This window comes from Oenanthe melanoleuca, chromosome 1, assembly GCF_029582105.1.
Source record: "Oenanthe melanoleuca isolate GR-GAL-2019-014 chromosome 1, OMel1.0, whole genome shotgun sequence".
In the NCBI taxonomy this organism is placed as follows: Eukaryota; Metazoa; Chordata; class Aves; order Passeriformes; family Muscicapidae; genus Oenanthe; species Oenanthe melanoleuca.
In genome coordinates, this window is record NC_079333.1 from 21,327,762 (window position 1) to 21,348,002 (window position 20,241).

Here is a 20,241-nt window from a genome sequence, read left to right on the forward strand (position 1 = left end):
TAAGTCACCCTAAGTAATGTCATGTCTTCAGGTCCTGTGTGTGGTTCTTTCCTGTGTATGTTCAATGCTTTTGTCCTTCAAGAGAGAAAAAAACCTAAGTCACTGATAGTAAAGCTTTTGAGTACTCAATGACTGAAAGTTGTTCCTAAACACATTTTTTTTTGGTGATTTTTGTCAAGAAGTGGCTAGTGAAAATAGATCACTGTAACAGAGTGGATCTGGACAGTTTGTGTGACAAGGTAAACTGAACAAGTCTGACACTTCCAACGTACAGCCCAGTGCTTGTTGTCAGGAGAAATGGGAAACTGTGCCCTGTAACTGCAAAAAGATAAGGCAGACTCGTAGTCATGTGGATGTGAGCTTTCACTGTGATTTTGTGATTCAGTTTTATCTGTGGTAACTCCTGCAATGCTATATCTAGCTTTCAAGAAGAACACTGAAAATGGCAGGATTTAGAAAAACCACAAGAATAAGTGTGAAAAAGAAAAATCTTTTTCCTAATAGACTTGAGAAGCTTATCCCTCCCTCAGAAGGAGATAAGGAGTAACTTGCTTACAATCCAAAAATAATTCACAAAGTGGAGATATAGTTAACCAAATATATTAGTAGAAGAACTAACCATTGGTAGGAAGGATTTTTCCATCCAGAGTGAGTTTTAAATTAAAATATATATATATATGCTTTTCCAAAGGGAATTTTGTTCATTGGAGCTCTAGTTTTAAAGCTGGAGAGCTGTGGTTTGTGTGTTATAGATTAGATGATAAATGAACTTTTGTGTACTGAAGAAATGGCTGCAGTGGGATCAACATTTCTGTGATGGAAAGGCTTGTCAGACTTGGCATCTTTTACAGGTGAGAGATCATCTCAGTGTGCCATGGGAAGTGTTCCTGTGTTAGTAAGGGAGTCTGCCTGAATCTGTCTTGGAGTATGTGAAGTCTTCAGTTTGTCTGCCTTACACTGTTAAATGAGGCTTTTGTTCAGGACTGTTAACTTGGTTGTCATCTCCTCTAGTGAGGTTTTAATCTCACTGAAAGTAGGATCTTGGTATATATTGTTTAAGTGGTTTTTGTTTGGTGTTTTTTTGTTTTTTGTTTTTTGTCTTTTTTGTTTTGTTTTGTTTTGGTTTTTTTTTTTTTTTTTTTTTTTTTTTTGTTTTTTTTTTTGTTTTGTTTTGTTTTGGTTTGGTTTTTTTTGGTTTTTTTTGGTTTTTTTGTTAGGTTTTGTTTGGGTTGGTATTTTTCCCTACTCTATCAGATAAGTTTAAAAAATATTTGCAGTACAGAGGAGACTTTTGTGTAAAATCCAGATTTCTCTCTGACTGGGTGTTGCTCTTCTGGAGGCTGTGTTCTTTTTCTTTCTCCTGATGCTAAGAAGGGTTTTAAATGGATTTGAATACAGGAGAAATTGTTATTCAGTAGAAATGCAACAGCGTTTTCCAGAATACTTAATGTTTGTTTTAATATGCTAATATAAGGTTAGAATGTACTTTTATCCTAACCTTACTAATTTGTACCCCAGATTTCTTTTTGACCATGTCCAGAAATTTCACAGGAAAGTACAGGTCTTTAGGGAATACTCAAGTTATCTTCTAAGTGGGGTTTAGAACTAGTGGCCTGGATTTACATGTTGTTATACAGAGGAGTAAAGCTGTAAGTTCCATGGGCCATATTTTGATGGTTTAGTGAGGCTTCTGAGTATAAAAGAAGTAGTAGTGTGGGCAGCTTGCTTATAGGTTTGCTTGATTCTGGGTGCCTGAGCCTGTTATGGTTACTGAGACTGAAGCTCAGTGGGAGACATCTCTTGAAATGAGGTGATATGAGAGTTATTACCCTACTGGTAAGGTCAACCTACCTGTGATCCCAGTTGTTGTATTCACAGCTGCATGTCACAACTATAGAATGCAAATTAGCAGATAACCTAGGTTTTGTGGTGTCTCAAAACAAAGGGAAAACACTAACAAAGCAAATGCAGAATTATTGCTATAATTGATGATTGTTAAAAAACGTGCACACCATTCTGCTAAAGTTGATTGCTTATTTGCATGCTTAGTGATATCCGCAATCAAATAATTTCCTAATGATTACGATTTTTGCTGAACTCCTGGGAGAAGGTATTGTTTAATTTTCCTCTGCAGTTTGCTAAATGGCTCAAATTGTTTGCAGTGGCTACACTTTGAAGATGTAAATGGAAGCTGTTTTTTTTTAACGAGCTCCTATCCTATAAATAACTTGGCTTAGTTCTATTTAAGTTTACATATTTTTTTCTGGAACATGACTTTACATAGTTGAACTGGTCCATTTCTAAACAAGGTATGAGAATAATCTGGTTAGATGTCTCCAGTATCTGGTTCTTACACAACTGTCTTCGGTAAAACTTTCTGGTTGTCACTGAAAATGGTTTTCTGTTTATGCTGCTTTACAGGTTTCTGGTATTTTTGTGGCTTCAGATGAAAAATGATTATAAGTTGTTGGCTGCACTTAATAATTTCCTTGGTGATCAAATAACCATAAATAACCATAAATGCCTGAGATTATCCTCAGGCCAAGTATTTGCCTGGTGACCTTTAACTTAGAAATGCATATTTATTAAAAACAAGTTGTTTTCATCTTGTGAGTGTCATGCTCCAACCTGTTTTATGCCTTTCCTCTTTTAATATTTGGTACTAGATTTCGTAACTCAGAGGTGGCAACCTGCTTCAAATGCTGCCACATGTTGGACGTTATAGTAGTGATTAGGAGAGATGTTGTATTCATAGAAATATCTTGTTTTCTTCACTTGAAGGAAGTTAAAATTGCCAATAGTGTTAAAATTGCCTCTCCTGTTTCCCGAGTCTGTTGAAGGATCTCTTTTCAATCACCAAGCCACCTACTGAATAGGTTAAAATTAGAGATTTAAATGAGCTAGTTTTCATGCAAAGCAGGTAAAAGATAAGGTTCAAAAGTTTGTGTGCTCACATTTTTCTGCTGATTAGATAAAGATTCAGAGCAGACTCTGCACAAGTGTCCTAAGAACTCAGTAGAAATCTACAATTAGTTAGGATTTCTTATAGTCCAGTCACTCATGACAACACCTAAATGCCAGCAAGGGTTTCCAAGACAAGTTGTAGCAGGTTTTATGCTCCAGAAAAATTACAGTTCTAAGTAAAACTCAGTATCCTGAGTCTGGATTCTTAGAGCTGTTGAACTGGCTGATTCAGGCACTAATACAAATGTCTGTAACACTGTGATGCTCCTATTTTTTTTGATTCCTTTTTTCTTACAACCACAAAAATGCTGAACTTCAGTGTAGCTTTTATATCTTGTATACAACATGTTTGAGAAACTGCATTTCTCCTTAAAAGCATTGCTTCCTAAATCATGATTCCACAAATTGTGGCTATCATTTTCCTCTCATGGCAGACCAATTCTTTTATTCCCTGTATGCTAGCATTAGCAACACAGACTTCATTAGCCCTGACTTCAGTCAGCTGAGGTAAGACTGTGTAAACCATAGGGACTCTGGAACTACAGGTGGAAACTTTACAGATGAGAGTTAATTTTTCATTTATCCCTATGTCTCTTTCCAGAGTAATTGCAAAGAACTCTGTTTCTTCAAAGCAGTGCAGATATTGAGTGCCTTTTTTGCGTGATCAGTTAAGTGTGCATTTCAGGGCTGGTTGTTGCAATCCAAGAAACCATAGCCCACCTACTTCAGCAGATTACGTGCTTTCCAAGAATGTTATTTTTATAATCACAGAAATAACTGAAATATAACTGGAGGCATTACAGCTTAGAGGAGACTTGTCTAACATGTTCCTCTTTAGCTACACCCAAACCTTTCAGGTTTACCTTTCTCAGAAGGGGAGGGGTGGATGTATTTTCTGTCTACATCCCTTGCTGCCTTTTTGCATTACAATGCTCAGAATATCAGTTAACAACAAATATGTACTCAGAGGTCAAACATAAAGACTTCCTTTTATTCACAGTACTAAAAGGTAAACTGGCATTTTTTTAAAAGGTAAGCTGACATTTTTTAAAAAGCTGATTGGTGTCAGGGCAACTTTGCTCATTCATGTCTTACATGCACTTAAACACTTGACTTTGAGGTTGCACTTGGGTTCTTGTGGCCTAAGAGCTCTGAATTCTGAAGTATAAGATGCCAGACCATTGTAGGATGTGAGTGTAGGGTGGTGTTCGGGGAACTTTTCAACTGCAAGAAGCAGGAATGTCCTCAGTGAAAAAGAGCAAAATGGGGGCATCTTGAGGAGGTGAGAGCACCATTGGCTCTAGTTTATTAAAAGACTATCAAGCTGCAGATAAAGCTGTCTTTGTCCTGGGATTTTTTTAGGCAAGTGCAAACGTAGTGAAAGTGTAGTGGCCAACTAACATGCTGCAGGAATGTGTCAAAAATAAGTATGCTGCAAGGTTCTACAGTCAAAAGTGGTTCTTTGCCTCCTCTCTTCCCCCACCCTAAATATTAATGGCAGCTAATCTTATGGTGGAGATGGGTTTCATGGTGAATGTCAAGTTTTGGAGTAATACAGGTGCTCAAGTGGAGGATAGTATCCATGTGCTTAAGAATTTTAGAAAGGTTAAAAAAAAAGTGTGAAAGAGGCTTTTGTAATATATTTAAGCCTGGTTCTAGGAAACTTAGAAGTGATTTCCTCCTTTAATAGCTTTAGTCCAGCTGAGTCATGGCTTTATACAGCATTTATTTAAGACCACCTCTAAAATAAGTGTCCAATATCTGTTAAGAAAAAAAAAATCCTCTTACAACTGAAAATGAAAAGTAGGACTTTTATGCAGAGTATTTTCTGGAGAATGTGCTGAAGCTCTTCATTTGAATGGGAGCAGGCACATTTGTTTATAGGAGTAAGGAGTTAAAGTCCATCGAGGGAGTCTTCTTTGTTGTGAGTTTACTGCCCAATTTGAATCTTAAGAAAACTATAGACAGTGATATCTTTAAAATGGGATGAACTGTAGAACATGACAGAAAATCTGGAAGTGATGGTGATGCTGCTATTCATTCTTACTGGAGGAAACTATTACCTTTATTCGTACAGGTCTAGTTAGAGCAACTGGTGAAAAATACAGTGCATTGTAGTATTCTTCAAGTGCTGCTCCAAGTAGATAGTGATAATCTAGGTTCTGTCCTTGTGTTCTATTGGCCTCCATGAGGGCTTGATTTTTCTGTCACCTCTGTATTGTGGCCTTACAGCCTCTTCACTCTAGTCTGTGCTAGAATATTTAGTCCCAGAAGACTCTCATCTCCTTAGGGGTGGAGCAAATTGCTGTCATAGCACTGTAATGCCTTGTGACTGGCATTGGCCTGATACAGGGAACAGTTTGGTCCATGCCAAATAAATACTCTTACATAAGTAAGCATAAAGTTACAGTGATGATCACATTTAGATACCACCTATTCTTTATTGCTCTTTGGAGGTTCATTTGTTCTTCAAGATAAAATTTCACATCCAGTATGAAGACAGTTGATGACTGAAAATAAATCTGTTTGCATAACCTTTTACTGTTCTTTGTTGCAGCTCTCAAGTTCCACTTACAAATATAGAAGTGAGGAATTCAAGAGACAGTTTTCTCATCTGCCAGACTCAGAGAAACTCATAGTAGGTAAGAAGTAGTCACAGAAAAAGTCCTTGTCTTCTGTTTGATGACTTCAGATTGCAGTTGCGTCAAAAGATTTTCGGTTTTTTTATGACAAATTCTTACTACAGCTGATAACTCCTGATTCTCCTGTCTTTGAACTAGAATGAGATACCTTCAAGGAAAGCCAGGTTCATACTCCTCTCCTCAACTGCCTGCTTTGTGGGGAAAAACAAAACAAAACAAAAAAAGGATGTTTTTTCCGAGACTCTATTAACTAGGTAGATCGTCCTTAGCAAAAACTTTCCCCCTTCTCCCTGGAACTAATACCCTTGCCCAAGGCACCTTGATTAATGTGACTCTTGGAACTGAGTGACATGGTGGGTGGCTGTAATTTAAAAGACTATTTTTCAGATGAATGGGAGAGGAAAGAAGCAGGTGTCAGAGAATATCAGACTGTGATGCATAACTTTTCTCAGCACTGAAATGTTCCCTTTCCAGCTCTGTTTCATTCCACTGCAGAATCCAAAGAAGGCAAGCATTTAACCCTACCTCATTTGCTTAGTGATGCACCTTATTCCCTCCTTTATCACCTGCCTGTGTTCTATTTGTGTAAAAAATACACTGTATATTTTCATACAAAAGAGGCATTGTGATTGTTTAAAGTTCATATCTCATTTTATGCAACTTTTAGGGAAGTGACTATTGAGAGGCTGTTTAGTGTATGCTTGCAGTATGCAAGCAGCAGCTCTGAAGCAGTTAAATCCCTGTATTTTTTTCCAACCTCAGTAGGCAGTTATCCTTTGAAAAGCTTTCTGCATTTTTAAAATACTTCAGTAGGGATGTAAAACAGAAGGAAAGGATATTACTTCAAAGCATTATTTTGGTGTTTCTCCTTATACTTGGTTGATGCAGAAAGCCATGGAGCAAACTCTGAAGTACAGTGTCAGAGAAGAGACTGCCTATGATTTAGCAAAAGATGTAGTAAAGGGTTAACTCAAACTCAATCTGTTCCATCAGAAGCAAAGCCACTACTTTTATATAAGTTTTTTTAGCCCATATGAAGCAGTGTTTCCTTGAAAAGACTTTCTGCATCCTCCAAGTAAGGAGCTCCTCCTTTGCTTTGTGTAGAGAAAAAGGCTTTACAGTGCTCCAAGAAGCCATTGCTTGCTGCTGTTCATTAAAAGAGTTGTTACTGCTTCTGTTTTTAAACCATCTGTTAAAAATAAGCAACTGTAATGAACATTGTATATTAAAAGTATAGAAAATATTATTTTCTTAAAATGAAAGTAATTACTTAGACTGTCTAAATGAGAGCTTAAAGGAGTGTCACTATAATTTGCCTGAAAATGTTTTCAAGCAACGTACTAAGTTACTGGTTCTGAAAACTTAAAAGGAGAAATGCTACTCTCTTCCCTTTTTGATACTCTCTTTTGTCTAGGTAGGTCAGAGTGGGGTTGCTTATCACTTGCCCTGTGATGACCTTTATAGGTCTGAATCCCTCTCTTAAAAACCACAGAAGTCAGATGCAGCTTCTTAGTAATGTTTTCTCAAGTCAGTAACCTCAAACTCCTGTTGCCTTCCTCTGTCAGCGTTTTGGTATCCGACTGTTCTTAAACATGCACTTACAAATCACTTCTTTAGATTTAAGCTTCTGTAGTTCTATTTGTAGTTACATTTCCAAGGGCTTGCATACATGCCTCATTCTTGTTAGAAGAAAACTTATTTCTACTTGATTATTTGAGGGGGAAAATGCTAGAGAGTTTTAAAAATTGTAATAAAAGCTTCTGTAAATGCGGATGGGGTTGATAGGGTGCTGTCCTCACACGGATGTACCAGCTCTGGCTTTGGACTGTTCCCAGAACAAAGCCAGTACAAGTCTGCCTTCTTAGAAGTAGACTTCTTAAAAGTGAATGAAATGCCTTTTTATTGTATTGTACTACCCCATCTCATTTTAGTTAACAGGTTTGGGTCAACTGTGCTGCAGTCAGTTGGTGAGTAACTTGCTCTTGCTCTCTGTACATAGATTACGCCTGTGCACTCCAGAAGGATATCCTGCTGCAAGGACGCCTGTATCTCTCTGAAAACTGGCTCTGTTTCCACAGCAACATTTTCCGATGGGAGACCACAGTAAGATTTCTAAGCTCACTTGAATTCCACATCTTCTTTTTCCTATCCTATCAGGATATAGGATTAGAGTTTCTCAGATCTCATCCTGTTAATCTCATACTAGTAATTCTGGACTGTGAAGAATTCACAGAATCATAGAATGACTAGGTTGGAAGAGACCTTCAAGATGATTAAGTCATATGCAGTCTTTTTTTAAACACATCCAGGGATGGTAACTCCACCACCTTCCTGGACAGACCGTTCCAGTACTTTTATCACTCTTTCTGTTAAAAACTTTTTCCTAATGTCCAACCTGTATCTCCCCTGGCGCAGCTTGAGACTGTGTCCTCTTGTTCTGTCGGTGCCTGGAGAAAGGGACCAGCCCCCACCTGATTAAAAACACTTTTCAGGAAGTTCTAGAGAGTGATGAAGTCACCCCTGAGTCTCCTTTTCTCCAGGCTAAACAACCCCAGCTCCCTCAGCCATTCCTCACAGGGTTTGTGTTCCAAGCCCCTCACCAGCCTTGTTGCTCTCCTCTGGACACGCTCAAGCATCTCAACGTCCTTCCTAAACTGAGGGGACAGAACTGGACACAGCACTCAAGGTGTGGTCTCACCAGTGCTGAGTAGAGGGGAAGAATGACCTCCCTGCTCCTGCTGGCCACACTATTCTTGATACAGCCCAGGGGCCATTGGCCTTCTTGGCCACCTGGGCACACTGGTGGCTCGTGTTCAGCCTGCCATCAATCAGCACCCCGAGGTCCATTTCTGCCTGGGCACTGCCCAGCCACACTGTCCCCAGTCTATAATGCTGCAGGGGGTTATTGTGGCCAAAATGCAGGACTTGACACTTGGATTTGTTAAACTTCATCTTGTTGGACTCTGCCCATCCATCCAACTGTTCCAGGTCTCTGCAGAGCCCTCCTACCTTCCAACAGATCGACACATGCTCCCAGCTGTGTCATCTGCAAATTTACTAATGAAAAGACTCAATACTCTCATCCATGTAATCAGTGAAAATATTGAACAGAACTGGCCCCCAGCACAGACCCCTGAGAAACACCACTGGTGACTGGTCACCAGCTGGATGCAGCACTGTTCACCACCGCTCTAAGACAGAGCCTGCATCCCTGAGTGGAAATGCAGATTCGGTCTCTGTGAAATAAGAGTAGCAGTGGAAGCATTTAAATGCTGAAGTAAGCCTGCTCAGTCAGTCATTCAGCATAAGAAGTTTAGGAATTATGCTGAAGCTGTCTTTTTACATTTCTGGATGACAGTTTGCCTTTCTGTACGACGCAAAGTTGTCCTATAAAGGAATGTAACACATAATCTCCTTCTTTAAGTCCTGGGGCATGACATGATATGGTGATGTTGCCCTATTCAAGAACTCTCCAGCATTGAACATGACTTGACTTAGCCTTACATGTAAATATCAGCATCTAAGAAAAGCTGAAGGGAATTGACTTCTGCAAGTTCTCATATTGTGGTCTGTGGCTTTTGAACAGTACGAGCAAAGGTAGATATTTGTATTATGTTGGCCCTTTATTTCTGTCAGATTAGGTTAATGAGTTAAAATTTTCCATTCATACAGTTGTTGCATGTGCTGTAGAACTTGCATGAAGCAGTGAATAAGAAAAGGAAGATAGCCTACCAAACAGAGGATGGACATTTCAAAATGTTCTGTGAGCTGTAAGATTGCTCATAACTTAAGTTAGTATCTTGTATTTGAGTGGCCTGAAATACACAGTACAAACAACAGATGGATTGTGTATTTAAGACTTAGGGACTGTAGAAATACTTAACTGAAAAACAAGCTTACTTTGGTCAGATAGATTTGATGATTGAATATTTCTTATTTTGGATGTGAAATTAATTAAAAAATAAACTCTTTGGAATTATACCCTTGAATATGTAAACTGTTCAAAGACTGACAGGGTTGTTTTTTTTTTAAATCCAAAACAGCACACATCCTGATAACCTGTTTCTGCCTATCTAGCAGAGTAATATCTTCAGCAATACCTTTAGGCAATCTGGGCTCCTCAGCTACAATGGTAGAGCCATGTTTGGGACCTCATTAGCAGGCTATGTTGTTGCAAAGAGAGAGGGAGTTAGCAGAGAACTTTCTGTTTACACAGAAAAAATAAGTTAGAGGTGTATGTTCCTCCTTTCCCTAAGCTGAAGGCAGCATAGCCTTAGATTCAAGAGAAGAGGAGGTAGGCTGGAAGGAAATGGCTTCTTGCAGCCAGACCATGTTCTTCTAAACAGAAACATTTCAACTACTAATAAACAAGTGAATTGTGCCTAGGCAGGAAGAATTTCTTGCAGTGACTAGACTGCAAATAAAATTTTGAAAATGGATTATATTGTAAACTTCTGTGAGAAGTCTGTTATCTGATCTCTCTCATCTGTGTCCTGCTTTATGTATAGCATTCTGATTGGGATTGACTTTCAGATCTGTGATTTGTGTTTGATTGGGATTGTGGCTGGAGGAGTGGTAGAAAAGCAGAAAGAACCACTTATTTCACTAGTCCTAATGTGAAAGAAGAGATGACTCTTAAGTGACCTTAAATTCTACTTTGAAATGCTTGCTGTTAAACCAGCAAGTGGAGACAGTAATTGCCTTTGTGATCTCATCTGAATTGCATTCCAGGGTTTGGGCCTGGTTTGAGTTCCTCTTGAATGTTCTGTAACTTCTAACTTTTTAGTATGAAGTTATTTTTAATGTCTTATTTGATGTGTTTCTGCTTAGATTTCTATTGCTTTGAAGGATATCACTTTCATGACAAAGGAGAAGACTGCTCGTCTCATTCCAAATGCCATACAAATAGCAACAAAAGGAGAGAAGGTGAAAATCTGTTTTTAAATATGTTCTTGCTAAATGATAGCATCCAGAACACAGCACTTGTTTTAGTCTATATTTGCATAAGTAACTTCCCTGTCAAATCTTTAAATGTGATTTGGATTAGAAGGCAGCCTTAGGTTTGGTCCCTGTGCATGTTTGCTTGATAATTCAACTCCAGTTTGACTGCAGAATCCCTTAGTGGTGTTGATACAGTAATCAGAAAGTAAGAGTTTGTCTCACCTATTCAAAGAAACTAAAATTCAAAGCATGAATTCAGAATGTGTACTCTTCATACTGGGAAAATATCAAAGTCACTGGATTTCAAGTGCTCCTTGAAGAACACTACTGAAAACAAAATAACTGTGATGTCATAAGTTTCAAGTAATGGAGAAATTTACCCCAGAACATGTGCTGGGAAATGAAGTTTTTGAGTGTGTATTTGAAAAACTGAAAAGCATGATGCAGTATCTTATGTGCAATACATTGTGATTAGTTATTCTATAAATACCTTGACAATAATAATTCTTGGCAAAGAACAGTTTTCCACTGTGAACCTGGAGCTGTTCTTTGGGAAACAATTGTGATTCATCATATTTGGCTGTTTCCTCTCAGTTCATCCAGTATTAACTTTCATTGATAAGGAAGATAGTCTTACCTGCTGAAAAAAACCTCCAACTTTCCAATGGGAAAGATTTTAATACTTGAAATTATGCATATAATTTGATCTCATATTTTAATAATTTTAATTTCACATCATCTTGCGTGAAAATGTTAGTAAAAGGCTTGAATGGCAGAAGAATGAAAATAGCTGTGGCCTGTAAGAAACAGGCATATGTATTTCTGATTTGTTCAACCTCCTATGGGAAATATTTAAGTTGAGGATGAGTTCTTCCTTTAAGCCAAGGGTAGTCACATGGCCAGAACAGCAAGTGTCTTCATATACTGTGTGGACATTGGGGAACATATTCTTACTCACTGGAAGTGATACAAACCATGGAACCTGAGGAGTACATCCCCAGATTTGTTGAATGTGAAATGCAGCAAGCTGTTATTGACAACCTTGGGATATTCAAGATACAAGGAAGCATTCTGAGATCTTGAAAATAGCTACATGTGAGCTTGTTTTTTACCTTGTTTTTTTCTGCAGTTTTTCTTCACGTCATTCAGTGCAAGAGACAGAAGCTACCTCAGTATCTTCCGTTTGTGGCAGAATGTGTTGCTGGATAAGGTAAGCTTGTCTGCATCAGTACCTGTGGCTAAGGAACCAAATAAACTTTTTCAAATGTAGACAGATTCTCTAGAGAATAAGAGACTTGAAGTTAGCTTTTCCTTTCTGAATTAGAATTCTAATCTGATATTCTGCTTTGGTTCCTTGTACTTCAGATCACAGACAAAATTCTCATCTTTTCCTTCTCAGACTGCCACCTACAACTCTGCTGTTGAAGGAGCATTTTGTCTTTGCATATAGGTTGCATGCTTCTCTTCACTACGAGCTCAAGCATATGTTGCTAAATTGATACGCATTTGCTTCACATTTTCTGTGCCTAATTTGTGATCAAAAAAGCAAGAGGTTTTCTCAGTGAAAACTTTCAAGGAAAAAGGCCAAAACTCCTTCTCAGATAAGTTAGCTGAAGCTTTGCCAGCCAGCTCATTATAACTCTGCTGACCTTGAATAAATGCAATAAAGCCAGGCTGTATGATATGGAAGTGTATTTTGGCAACTTCGGCTAGTTAGCTTGATTTATATTGCAATTTGTGGGTACTTCAGCTAATCTTTCTAAAAATGGGCTGACACTTTTGCAGAACATCACTGTAAGACAATTTCTGTAAACCAGTTCCTTCCTGTTTATGTCTCTCATTGTTTCAATATTTTAACACAGTTGCAATTGCACACCAAAATGTTCATATCTAACAATGCAATGATCCCCAAAGCTTTAAAGCTGTTGTGCTACTTACACATAGTGGCTACACTTTTTTCTTTTTGTTATATGAATTTTAGGGCAGAGAGAGCGCATTTTGTCAAAACAAAAGCTGAAAATAAAGGAAAGTGCTATTTAAGACAAAACCAGTGTTAACTTGCAAATCTCTTTTCCCTCAAATTAAACACTATTTAATTGTAACTTCATAACCATCTTGTTTGAATCCAGCCACAATGTACTATGCCACCTTTTGACTGGAATGTGCAACTGGAAGTAACCTTGCTTTCTCTCATTGTGCAGAGTTTGTCAGAAATGGCACTTGCATTATTCAGTTGACTAGTTTATGGTGCTGGAAGGTCAGTGTGTAGACATTCAGGTATACAGACCTGTCCTAGGGCTGGAACAGAGGTAGCAAGCTTTGTACTGTTTGGTATTAGTTTTCCTTATGTGTTTCTTCTCTGTGACACTGAAATGAGTGTCACATTAGGATCATTTTTTCACTTTAGAACAGTAGATAAAGGATAGATAAGAAAGCAGGAGGCATGGACTGCATGCAGGATGAGATTAATTAAGCCAACAGGTTTTAGGAATCAGTGCATTTGAGTAGCTTGGAAACTATCCTTGTTATTTCTGTCATATCTTGCTGTTAGCTTGCTTGTGTCCTCACTGAAGTATGTTAAAAGATAAATCTGGTTTTGAGAATTTTTGCTTGGGGTTCTCAGTTGTAAAATTGAGCACAGTCATGAGGTGTATGTAGGGCTTTTTAATGTAGTATGTTTGGAAATATTATTGGAACAGAATTTCTGTTAGGTTGAGCTCCTACTTCTGAAATGTAGTAATGACTTCTGATTCTCTGCTAGAATGTGTTTGAGTCACCTGTCAGCCTTCTTTAGGATATTCTTTACTAGATAAAGCTATAAAGGAGCACTGTGGAGTTGAAAGTAGAAACTGAAGTTGCTGGAGCTGGATCCACTGACACTACTAGAATGGCAGCTGTCTACTGAACTAACACTAAAAGAGAGCTCTTGGTGTTTTCCAGCAGTTTTGCTGTTTTCTCCCCACCACTTCAATGTCAGGAACAGCATACATTTGGAAAATGTCTCATGCACCTGAGGCCCTGCCATGGTACGCAATGCCTGTGTGCAGTTTGGTTTTCCTGGCTTCAGTGATCAAAGGGATGCCATCAGAATTTGAGAAAAAACAAATTTCACTCTGGAGCCATTTCTGAAAGGAGCTGGTTTTAATGATTCATCTGTAAATAGCTAAATGTTTTAAAGCCTGGGAATAGCTTGGTTATATTCTGGAGCACATCTTCTAGACCTGGACATGACATCCAACTGTTAAATTATGAAATAAAGGTGTCATCAGAAGTATAATTCTGACTACAGGTGTCACAGTGCTGGATTGCGCCACCTGATGGTGAATAACCCCCAATTTTCAGGATTTGGATCCAGGGGACTGGAATTACATTTGCTTCAGATCATGTCTGTGCAGAGGTAGTTTTCAGCCCCTGGCCTCTTCAGCACTTGTGGGCATAGATTTTTGTGCCATGAATACAACACTGAGGAGTGACCCATCTGCTTTAGCTGATATATACCTTAAGCTTTCAGCACCTGCAGAACTTCTCGGTGGGGTCAGCCTCATACCCTTTCCCAGATCTCCATCTGGTGGCTGTTCTGCCTTGTACCTCCCAAGTCTTGCATGTCCTAGGTGGTTGAACAAGTAGTCCTTTTAAAGGATTTTTAAAGTCTGTCTTTCTGTTAGAATTGACTTGCACTGTGCAAGAAAACCAGCAAATGGTTGCATGCTCTTCTGGGCTCAAACTTACTTCATCCATCAAGATGTTTTCCCTCAGCTTTGCACCACTACTCTGACAGGACTCCTAGTCCCCTTTAGCTCAGTTGCAGTTATGTAGCTCATAACTTCTTCAGACCTTGCTCAGAATACACTATAGTGTGTTTGGTGCCTTTCAACTTTAGTTCCTCTGTGAATCAGTGGGTACTTCCCTCTTAATATGGGCCTTTCTTTGGCTTATTATTCTTTGAATGTACATGCAAAGACTTTTATTTGAAGGAAATTTCCACTTTTTTTTTTTTTTTTTCCCCCTGTTGCAAAATGTGCGCAGAGTGAGTCTTGTAGGCTTTTACCTTGCCATTGTATTTTAAATGACCCAGCATCATGGAAAATAAGGAATCATTAATGCAGGTCTGGAAGAGACATGACACCGGTCTTGATAATGCAGATAACTGCTTCCACAGCCACTGCAGCTTTCAATAATACTTCAGTTTATAAAATCAGCCAAAAATCCTGTTTTGCAGTGGGCTTTCCAGCTTGGTACAAGAAGTATATTCATGGCTGCTATTGACAATAAGAGCAGTGCCATCCACAGTTTTGCTTTATTTTCCTAAACCTTATGGGTGTCAAATATCCCTTAAGTTTAAGGGAGAAGGAACAAATTAAAATGTAATTAGGTAGGTCATTCAAATCCCAAACAAACACAGTGCTCCTTATTTCTAATGGAACAAGATCTTAACTTAATCGGTCTCAATTCCCATGAGTCCTCTGCCTTAGAGTTGGATTTATTTTCCTATTGTTCTTCTTATGCTTTGCTGGGTAGAGATTTGCACCTGTCTCCAGAGACATTGTAGCAGGTAAGTCTAGAGGTGTGAGAAGGGACCAGAATTTCTGATCAGCTGGGCTGATTCTTGTGGCAAACATTTCCCTGGATGGCAGTTCAGCCTTCCCCAGCAGTTTCTCAGGGAAGGTTGGGAAAAGAGATGCTTGGTTGCACCTTTGTGTACAACAAGATTAATTTAAGAGATGAAAGAAGGCTTGGTTTGATTCTGAGCTTCTTGTTTCGGCAATTAGAGGGACAGTTTGCTGTTTCCCTCCCTTGTTCTGCAAACAGTCAGAGTTCTGTATCAGAGTTGCCTGGCAGGAGTGTGGTGTGTGGTGAGGATTGTCTCTTTAGTCAACCTGTGTAGCAGGTCTTGCTCTTATTTCTACATTTGTCCATAGAGGGTAAAAATCATCAGCTTAGCTTCTATTGGTGGTACTCTGTAGTATTGCTTGTGCCATGACGCTACTTTGTCTGGCATGAAGAAAAGTATTGATGATCTGTGCTCAGCTTGAAAAGATGAAAGTGTATCCCAGCTGCTTCTTGTAGTCTTTGCTTTTGTATACAAAGAGAACTGAGAGAAAAACCCAGTGTAGACAATCACCTTGAATGGGCAAAGTAATTAGATTTTAGATTTCACCTTTCAAGCTTCAGAGCTTCTCTAAGCCGTCCTCTCAGAAGCAGAAGTCTGACCCAGAAAATTTATGCCCTTCTTTGCTTTCAGAACTGACTTTCTGATACAATAAAGCAAGTCTTGTTTGATCTTGACTTGAGACCATTAAGAACTTATTATATCTAGCTGAGCTAGGAATAATTGAGTGGAGTGCAAGAATCCTGTTTTAGAAGCAGAAGTTGGTAACATTGCTTTTACAAAACAACAGGAAGCAGCTTTATAGATTCCTTTATAGAAGTGGAAAAGCTTCTCTGCTTCCCTTGAACTATTGATCTGACTGTATAAGGGCAGACTGATTTGCCTATAGACAGAATATATCGGTGAAGTTAATTAGCAACGTTAGCTCGTCATTGTGACTGTGAATCAAGGCATTGGCAATGCTGGGCAACAGAAATGAAAATGGCTTTGTTTCTGTCCTCTGATTCTTGTTTGGAAGGTGTGCTAGCTGAAGGTCCACATCAGTTGTATTTTGAAGCCATGTAATGCCCATCCCTGGTTTTTGGCCATTTAATAAGAACAGCTGTAGGTAGTTGTTCGTGGTTAGGAGTTTATTGCTCCAGAAGCCAGAATGCCTGGGGAAAGTACGGCCAGCTGTAAGTAGATGTGCGTGTTTCAGCACTGCATTGCTCTGTACAACAAACTCCCGTCCCAGAGGGAGGCTGGCATTAGCTGCTATGACCCTTGCTTTATAGCTGTGTGTTTTGTGTTTTAATGTTTACTTTGCCCTCGTTAGGATTAAGTACCTTGAAACTGATCTCTGCCAATAGGGTGCTTGTTGCCTGCTGTTTTCTGAAAAGCCCGAAACCGTGCTGTGCTGGAAAATACCCGAGGGAAAAACCCTTCCTCGTCCCCTGAATCGGGCTGTTTGTCCCGGCTCCCGTGCGATGCGATGCAGCGAGGGCGAGGGGGCAGCGGTGCCCCCGCGGGGCCGAGCCCGGCGGCGAGGGCTGGGGTTGGCTCCGTCCCACCCCGGGCCGGCGGCGGCAGCCGGGGAAGGCGCTGCCCCGGGCCCGGCGCGGGCGGGGGAGCGGCCCCGAGCGGCCCCGGCGCCGCCGCCCAGCAGGAAGTGGGAGCGCGGCGGCGCCGGCGGCTCCCGGCGGGAGCGGGGCCGTCCCGGGAGCGGCAGCGGCAGCGGCGCTGCCCGAAGGGACGCGCCAGGTGGGTCGCGGAGCGGGACGGGCCGCGGGGAGCGCCGGCAGCCCGGAGAGCCGCGGCGGATCTGTGCCGCATTTACACCCTGCGCTGCGGGTCAGCTCCTCCGCGTCTGTCTAAAATTGCGGTGCTGTAACTAACACGCTACAGGTGAAGCAGGCGGGTGGAGAGGATCATTTAAAGGCCCTTTAAATAATGCATGGGTATTTAATGTCATCGTTTCATGCAAATAGTAAGCAATACTTGTGTTACTGCCTCATTAGCACAGTCCTGTTCCCTTGATCAATATGGATGGTGGCCGAGGCACATTTTCCAGTGTGGTGTCTCCTGTTTTAAGATCGCTAGTATTGTTCTCTGAGCTCTGTTAAATACCAAAACCTTTTCTTTCCTTTCTTTCTCTTTTTTTTTTTCCACCCCTCAGCCCTTTACAGCCGAGGCGGACTTTGAAACTCATTGCTTACTTTGCAGATATGAGTGTCTCGTATTACTTTCACCTTCAAGCTTTCCTGACGATTTAAAAGAACTTAAATATATTTCAGTAGCTGTGGGAATTCAAGGAACAGGATAAAGATACTGTAGAGAAGGAGAAGACTTAGCCAGTGGTGAGTCAAGGTAATCTTGAAGAAAAGCAGCTATTTTTCATAGAAGAGTGTGCTGGTGGTACAAAGTGGGGACCTCCTGTCCCATCTTGGCAAAGTGGACAGTTGGCTGACCTAGCCATCAGTGTAGTGACTGAAATGCTAGACTCCCACAATTTGTAAAGTACTCCGAGCATCCTCAGGAAACAGGTGGATATCTATTAAGCAGTTTGTTCAGAATCAAAGAGGTGCTTACTTACCTTGTGCCATGTCAAGTGAAGTTCAAGAGGGAGGTACCTCAAAGGTGTCTGTCAAAATATTGGTGACATGTGAAGAAGTTAAGTAGTGGCTACAGGTGTGTGGTTTTTTAAAATGATTTTTTGTTTTTTACACCTGGTGTTGTTGGTTGAACAGCGATGGGAGTGTGGAGTAGACAGGAGTACAATTGCCCAAAATGCTGAAACCCAATCTCGGAACGTGATACCTGAATGCTTTCGGTCCTTGTCAGAATTGAGGTTAAAGGCTGTGGCGTAATTCAAACTTGTTGTTGTTTTTCCTCCAGTGCCTTAGTGTCCCATACTGTGGTTCCTGAGTAGCTTGCTTTCTTTCAGAGGCTGACCAAACAGGAGTTCTGGCAGCTGGTGCACCAGAGCTATGGCTCTGAGCTGGGCCTGAACAGCGAGGAGATGGAGAGCTTCCACTCATCGTCTGAGGACAACGGGCAGTCTCGGTAAGGAGAGGCTGTATAGCCTAATGAGATACTGGGGGGAAGCGGTGTCCTCTTCTTAGAAACTCACTTTCTAAAGAGCCACTGTAGCCTTACTGGAAAGGTGGAGCCTGTAGTAAAATTATACAAAGGTCTGAACTGCACAGACTGAGAGTGCATAAAAACTTAACTGTGAATTTTCTAAAATAGTAGCAGTGCAGCTGAGGCCTCTTAGAAGAAGTGAGAGGAAGACCTTATTTCTCCCTGGATCTGCTTGGGGACCAGCATAGGGTAGCTTAAATAGCAGCCTTTACACATGATGGTGCTTAGTCAGCACCTGTATGCCCTTCAACAGTTTGGAAGGTTTGAATAGAATGCAGCTATATTATGGTTCAGAAAATTTTTTTCTTCCCCTCCTCTGTGGAGACTGAAATACTTGTTTTGCCTTGTTCACCTGATATCTGAGATCTTAGCTTACCTTTGTATTGTCCTCAGCTTGAATTAAGAAACAGGAATAATAATAATATAGTAAGATGGAATAATTGTGATAATAATGATGTGGTTTTTTGAAAGAGTTTGATTTTTTTTTTTTTTTGAACAAATGTGAACTGATTTATGACCTGACAGTGTCAACTTAATAACAGCACTTTACGTATCTCTGTGTAAATAAGCATGACTCTACAAAACTGAGCAATGTAATTTATGTCTCTTCAATCCTGTGTTATCTTAATATGTTTGTGAGGAAAATGTCTTGAGTTCATTACAGGCTTCAAAATATGTTCTATTAAATATTTTCTGGTAATTTTTATTTTTGTTTGATTGGTTTGATTTTTCTTTTGGGTTTGCTTGGGGTTTTTTTTGGTTTTTTTATTATGTTTTGGGTTTTTTCTGTTAAAAAGTCACAAATTTGCAACTTCAGAATAAGAAATGCAGGAAAAAAAATATTTTATGACACTTCCTTAAAACATTTTCTTTGCAAATTAGTTATATTTCCCACATTTCCCACAGCACTCACTTTCTTGGTTTTATTAACCTTATGATCAGAAGCTGCGTCTTCTGACAGGTGGCTGGAATGAGGAAAATGGCTTGATGTTGATGAGCTGTATGTGGGAAGAGTGACTTGGTTTTTAATGTTATCTGAACAGCCATGTTTTCAATGCAAAAATCGCATGAGACGCTTTCTTGGATTTCTCAGCACTTATATCTCCAAAGGTATCTTCCTTCTTGGTTTGAACAGATCCAGCATATGTGATGATTCTGGAGAAAGGGATGAAAAACTACCCAAAATGATTGGTTTAGTTCGTGAGGCCACGCTTCAAACAGAAGGAGAGTCACTCAGCAGACACATGTTGCCAGGAGTAAGTGCTGACACAGCCTTTCTTGCTGTTTGTAGCTGATAAGCATATGTGCTTAACTTGTATATCTGTAAGCATAGGATGAATGGAGATTGTAACTGCCAAAGATGTCTTTGAGAAGTCAAAAATGTTTCTTAAATTTGAAAATGAGCAAAATTCTGCATGAGAGAATATTGTTGGCGGGAGCTTTAGCAGTGCTGTCACTTATTTGCTGCATAGCCTGGCTACAGTGCTGAGGCTTATGCCCTGGTCTGTTTTCTTCTTTTTCCTTTAAAAACAAGATTTCTTGTTTTTTCTTATCCAGCTCCCATGGGGACCATATTTGTTTTACCCAAGTGCTTTTTGAAAGTAATGCCTTTTTCACCTTCACTGCTTTCTTGCTTGTGTTATTTGTCATTTAAAAAGATATCTCCTCCTATATTACTGACTCCCCTAGGCATAGGGCTTAGTAAAGGATGGTTACACTTTGTCATCCTTGCCTTCAAAGGTCAGTTAGTCTGCTGTTGTGAATATATGAAACCTTTTTTTAATGCTTCAGAAGGAAGGGGAAAACCCCCACACTTGCTATAATAAGGATGAATTTCACCTTGATGCATTGGGTTAGTACAACTGAACAAGCATGAATGCCTCATTCATGTTGTATGAATTTGTAAATGTGTTTGGCTGGTGTGAACAACAAGTGCAGTAGTAGAGATACCTGAGATGGGCGCAG

The 20,241-nt window shown here is 39.9% G+C and overlaps 1 protein-coding gene across 5 annotated transcripts in view; it reads left to right on the plus strand.

The window, feature by feature from the left end:
- The window catches only part of GRAMD1C (GRAM domain containing 1C), a 51,484-nt gene that overhangs the window by 11,819 nt on the left and 19,424 nt on the right, over positions 1–20,241 (plus strand). For 4 of the 5 annotated variants that reach the window (XM_056490323.1, XM_056490304.1, XM_056490314.1 and 1 more), the window contains exons 3-8: positions 5,522–5,606; positions 7,606–7,709; positions 10,437–10,532; positions 11,677–11,757; positions 18,080–18,198; positions 19,412–19,532. In XM_056490323.1, the coding sequence (XP_056346298.1) occupies positions 5,522–5,606; positions 7,606–7,709; positions 10,437–10,532; positions 11,677–11,757; positions 18,080–18,198; positions 19,412–19,532 (606 nt within the window). Of the gene's footprint in view, positions 1–5,521; positions 5,607–7,605; positions 7,710–10,436; positions 10,533–11,676; positions 11,758–16,612; positions 16,897–18,079; positions 18,199–19,411; positions 19,533–20,241 lie in introns of those variants that run through there. The other variant, XM_056490343.1, reaches the window with a different exon arrangement.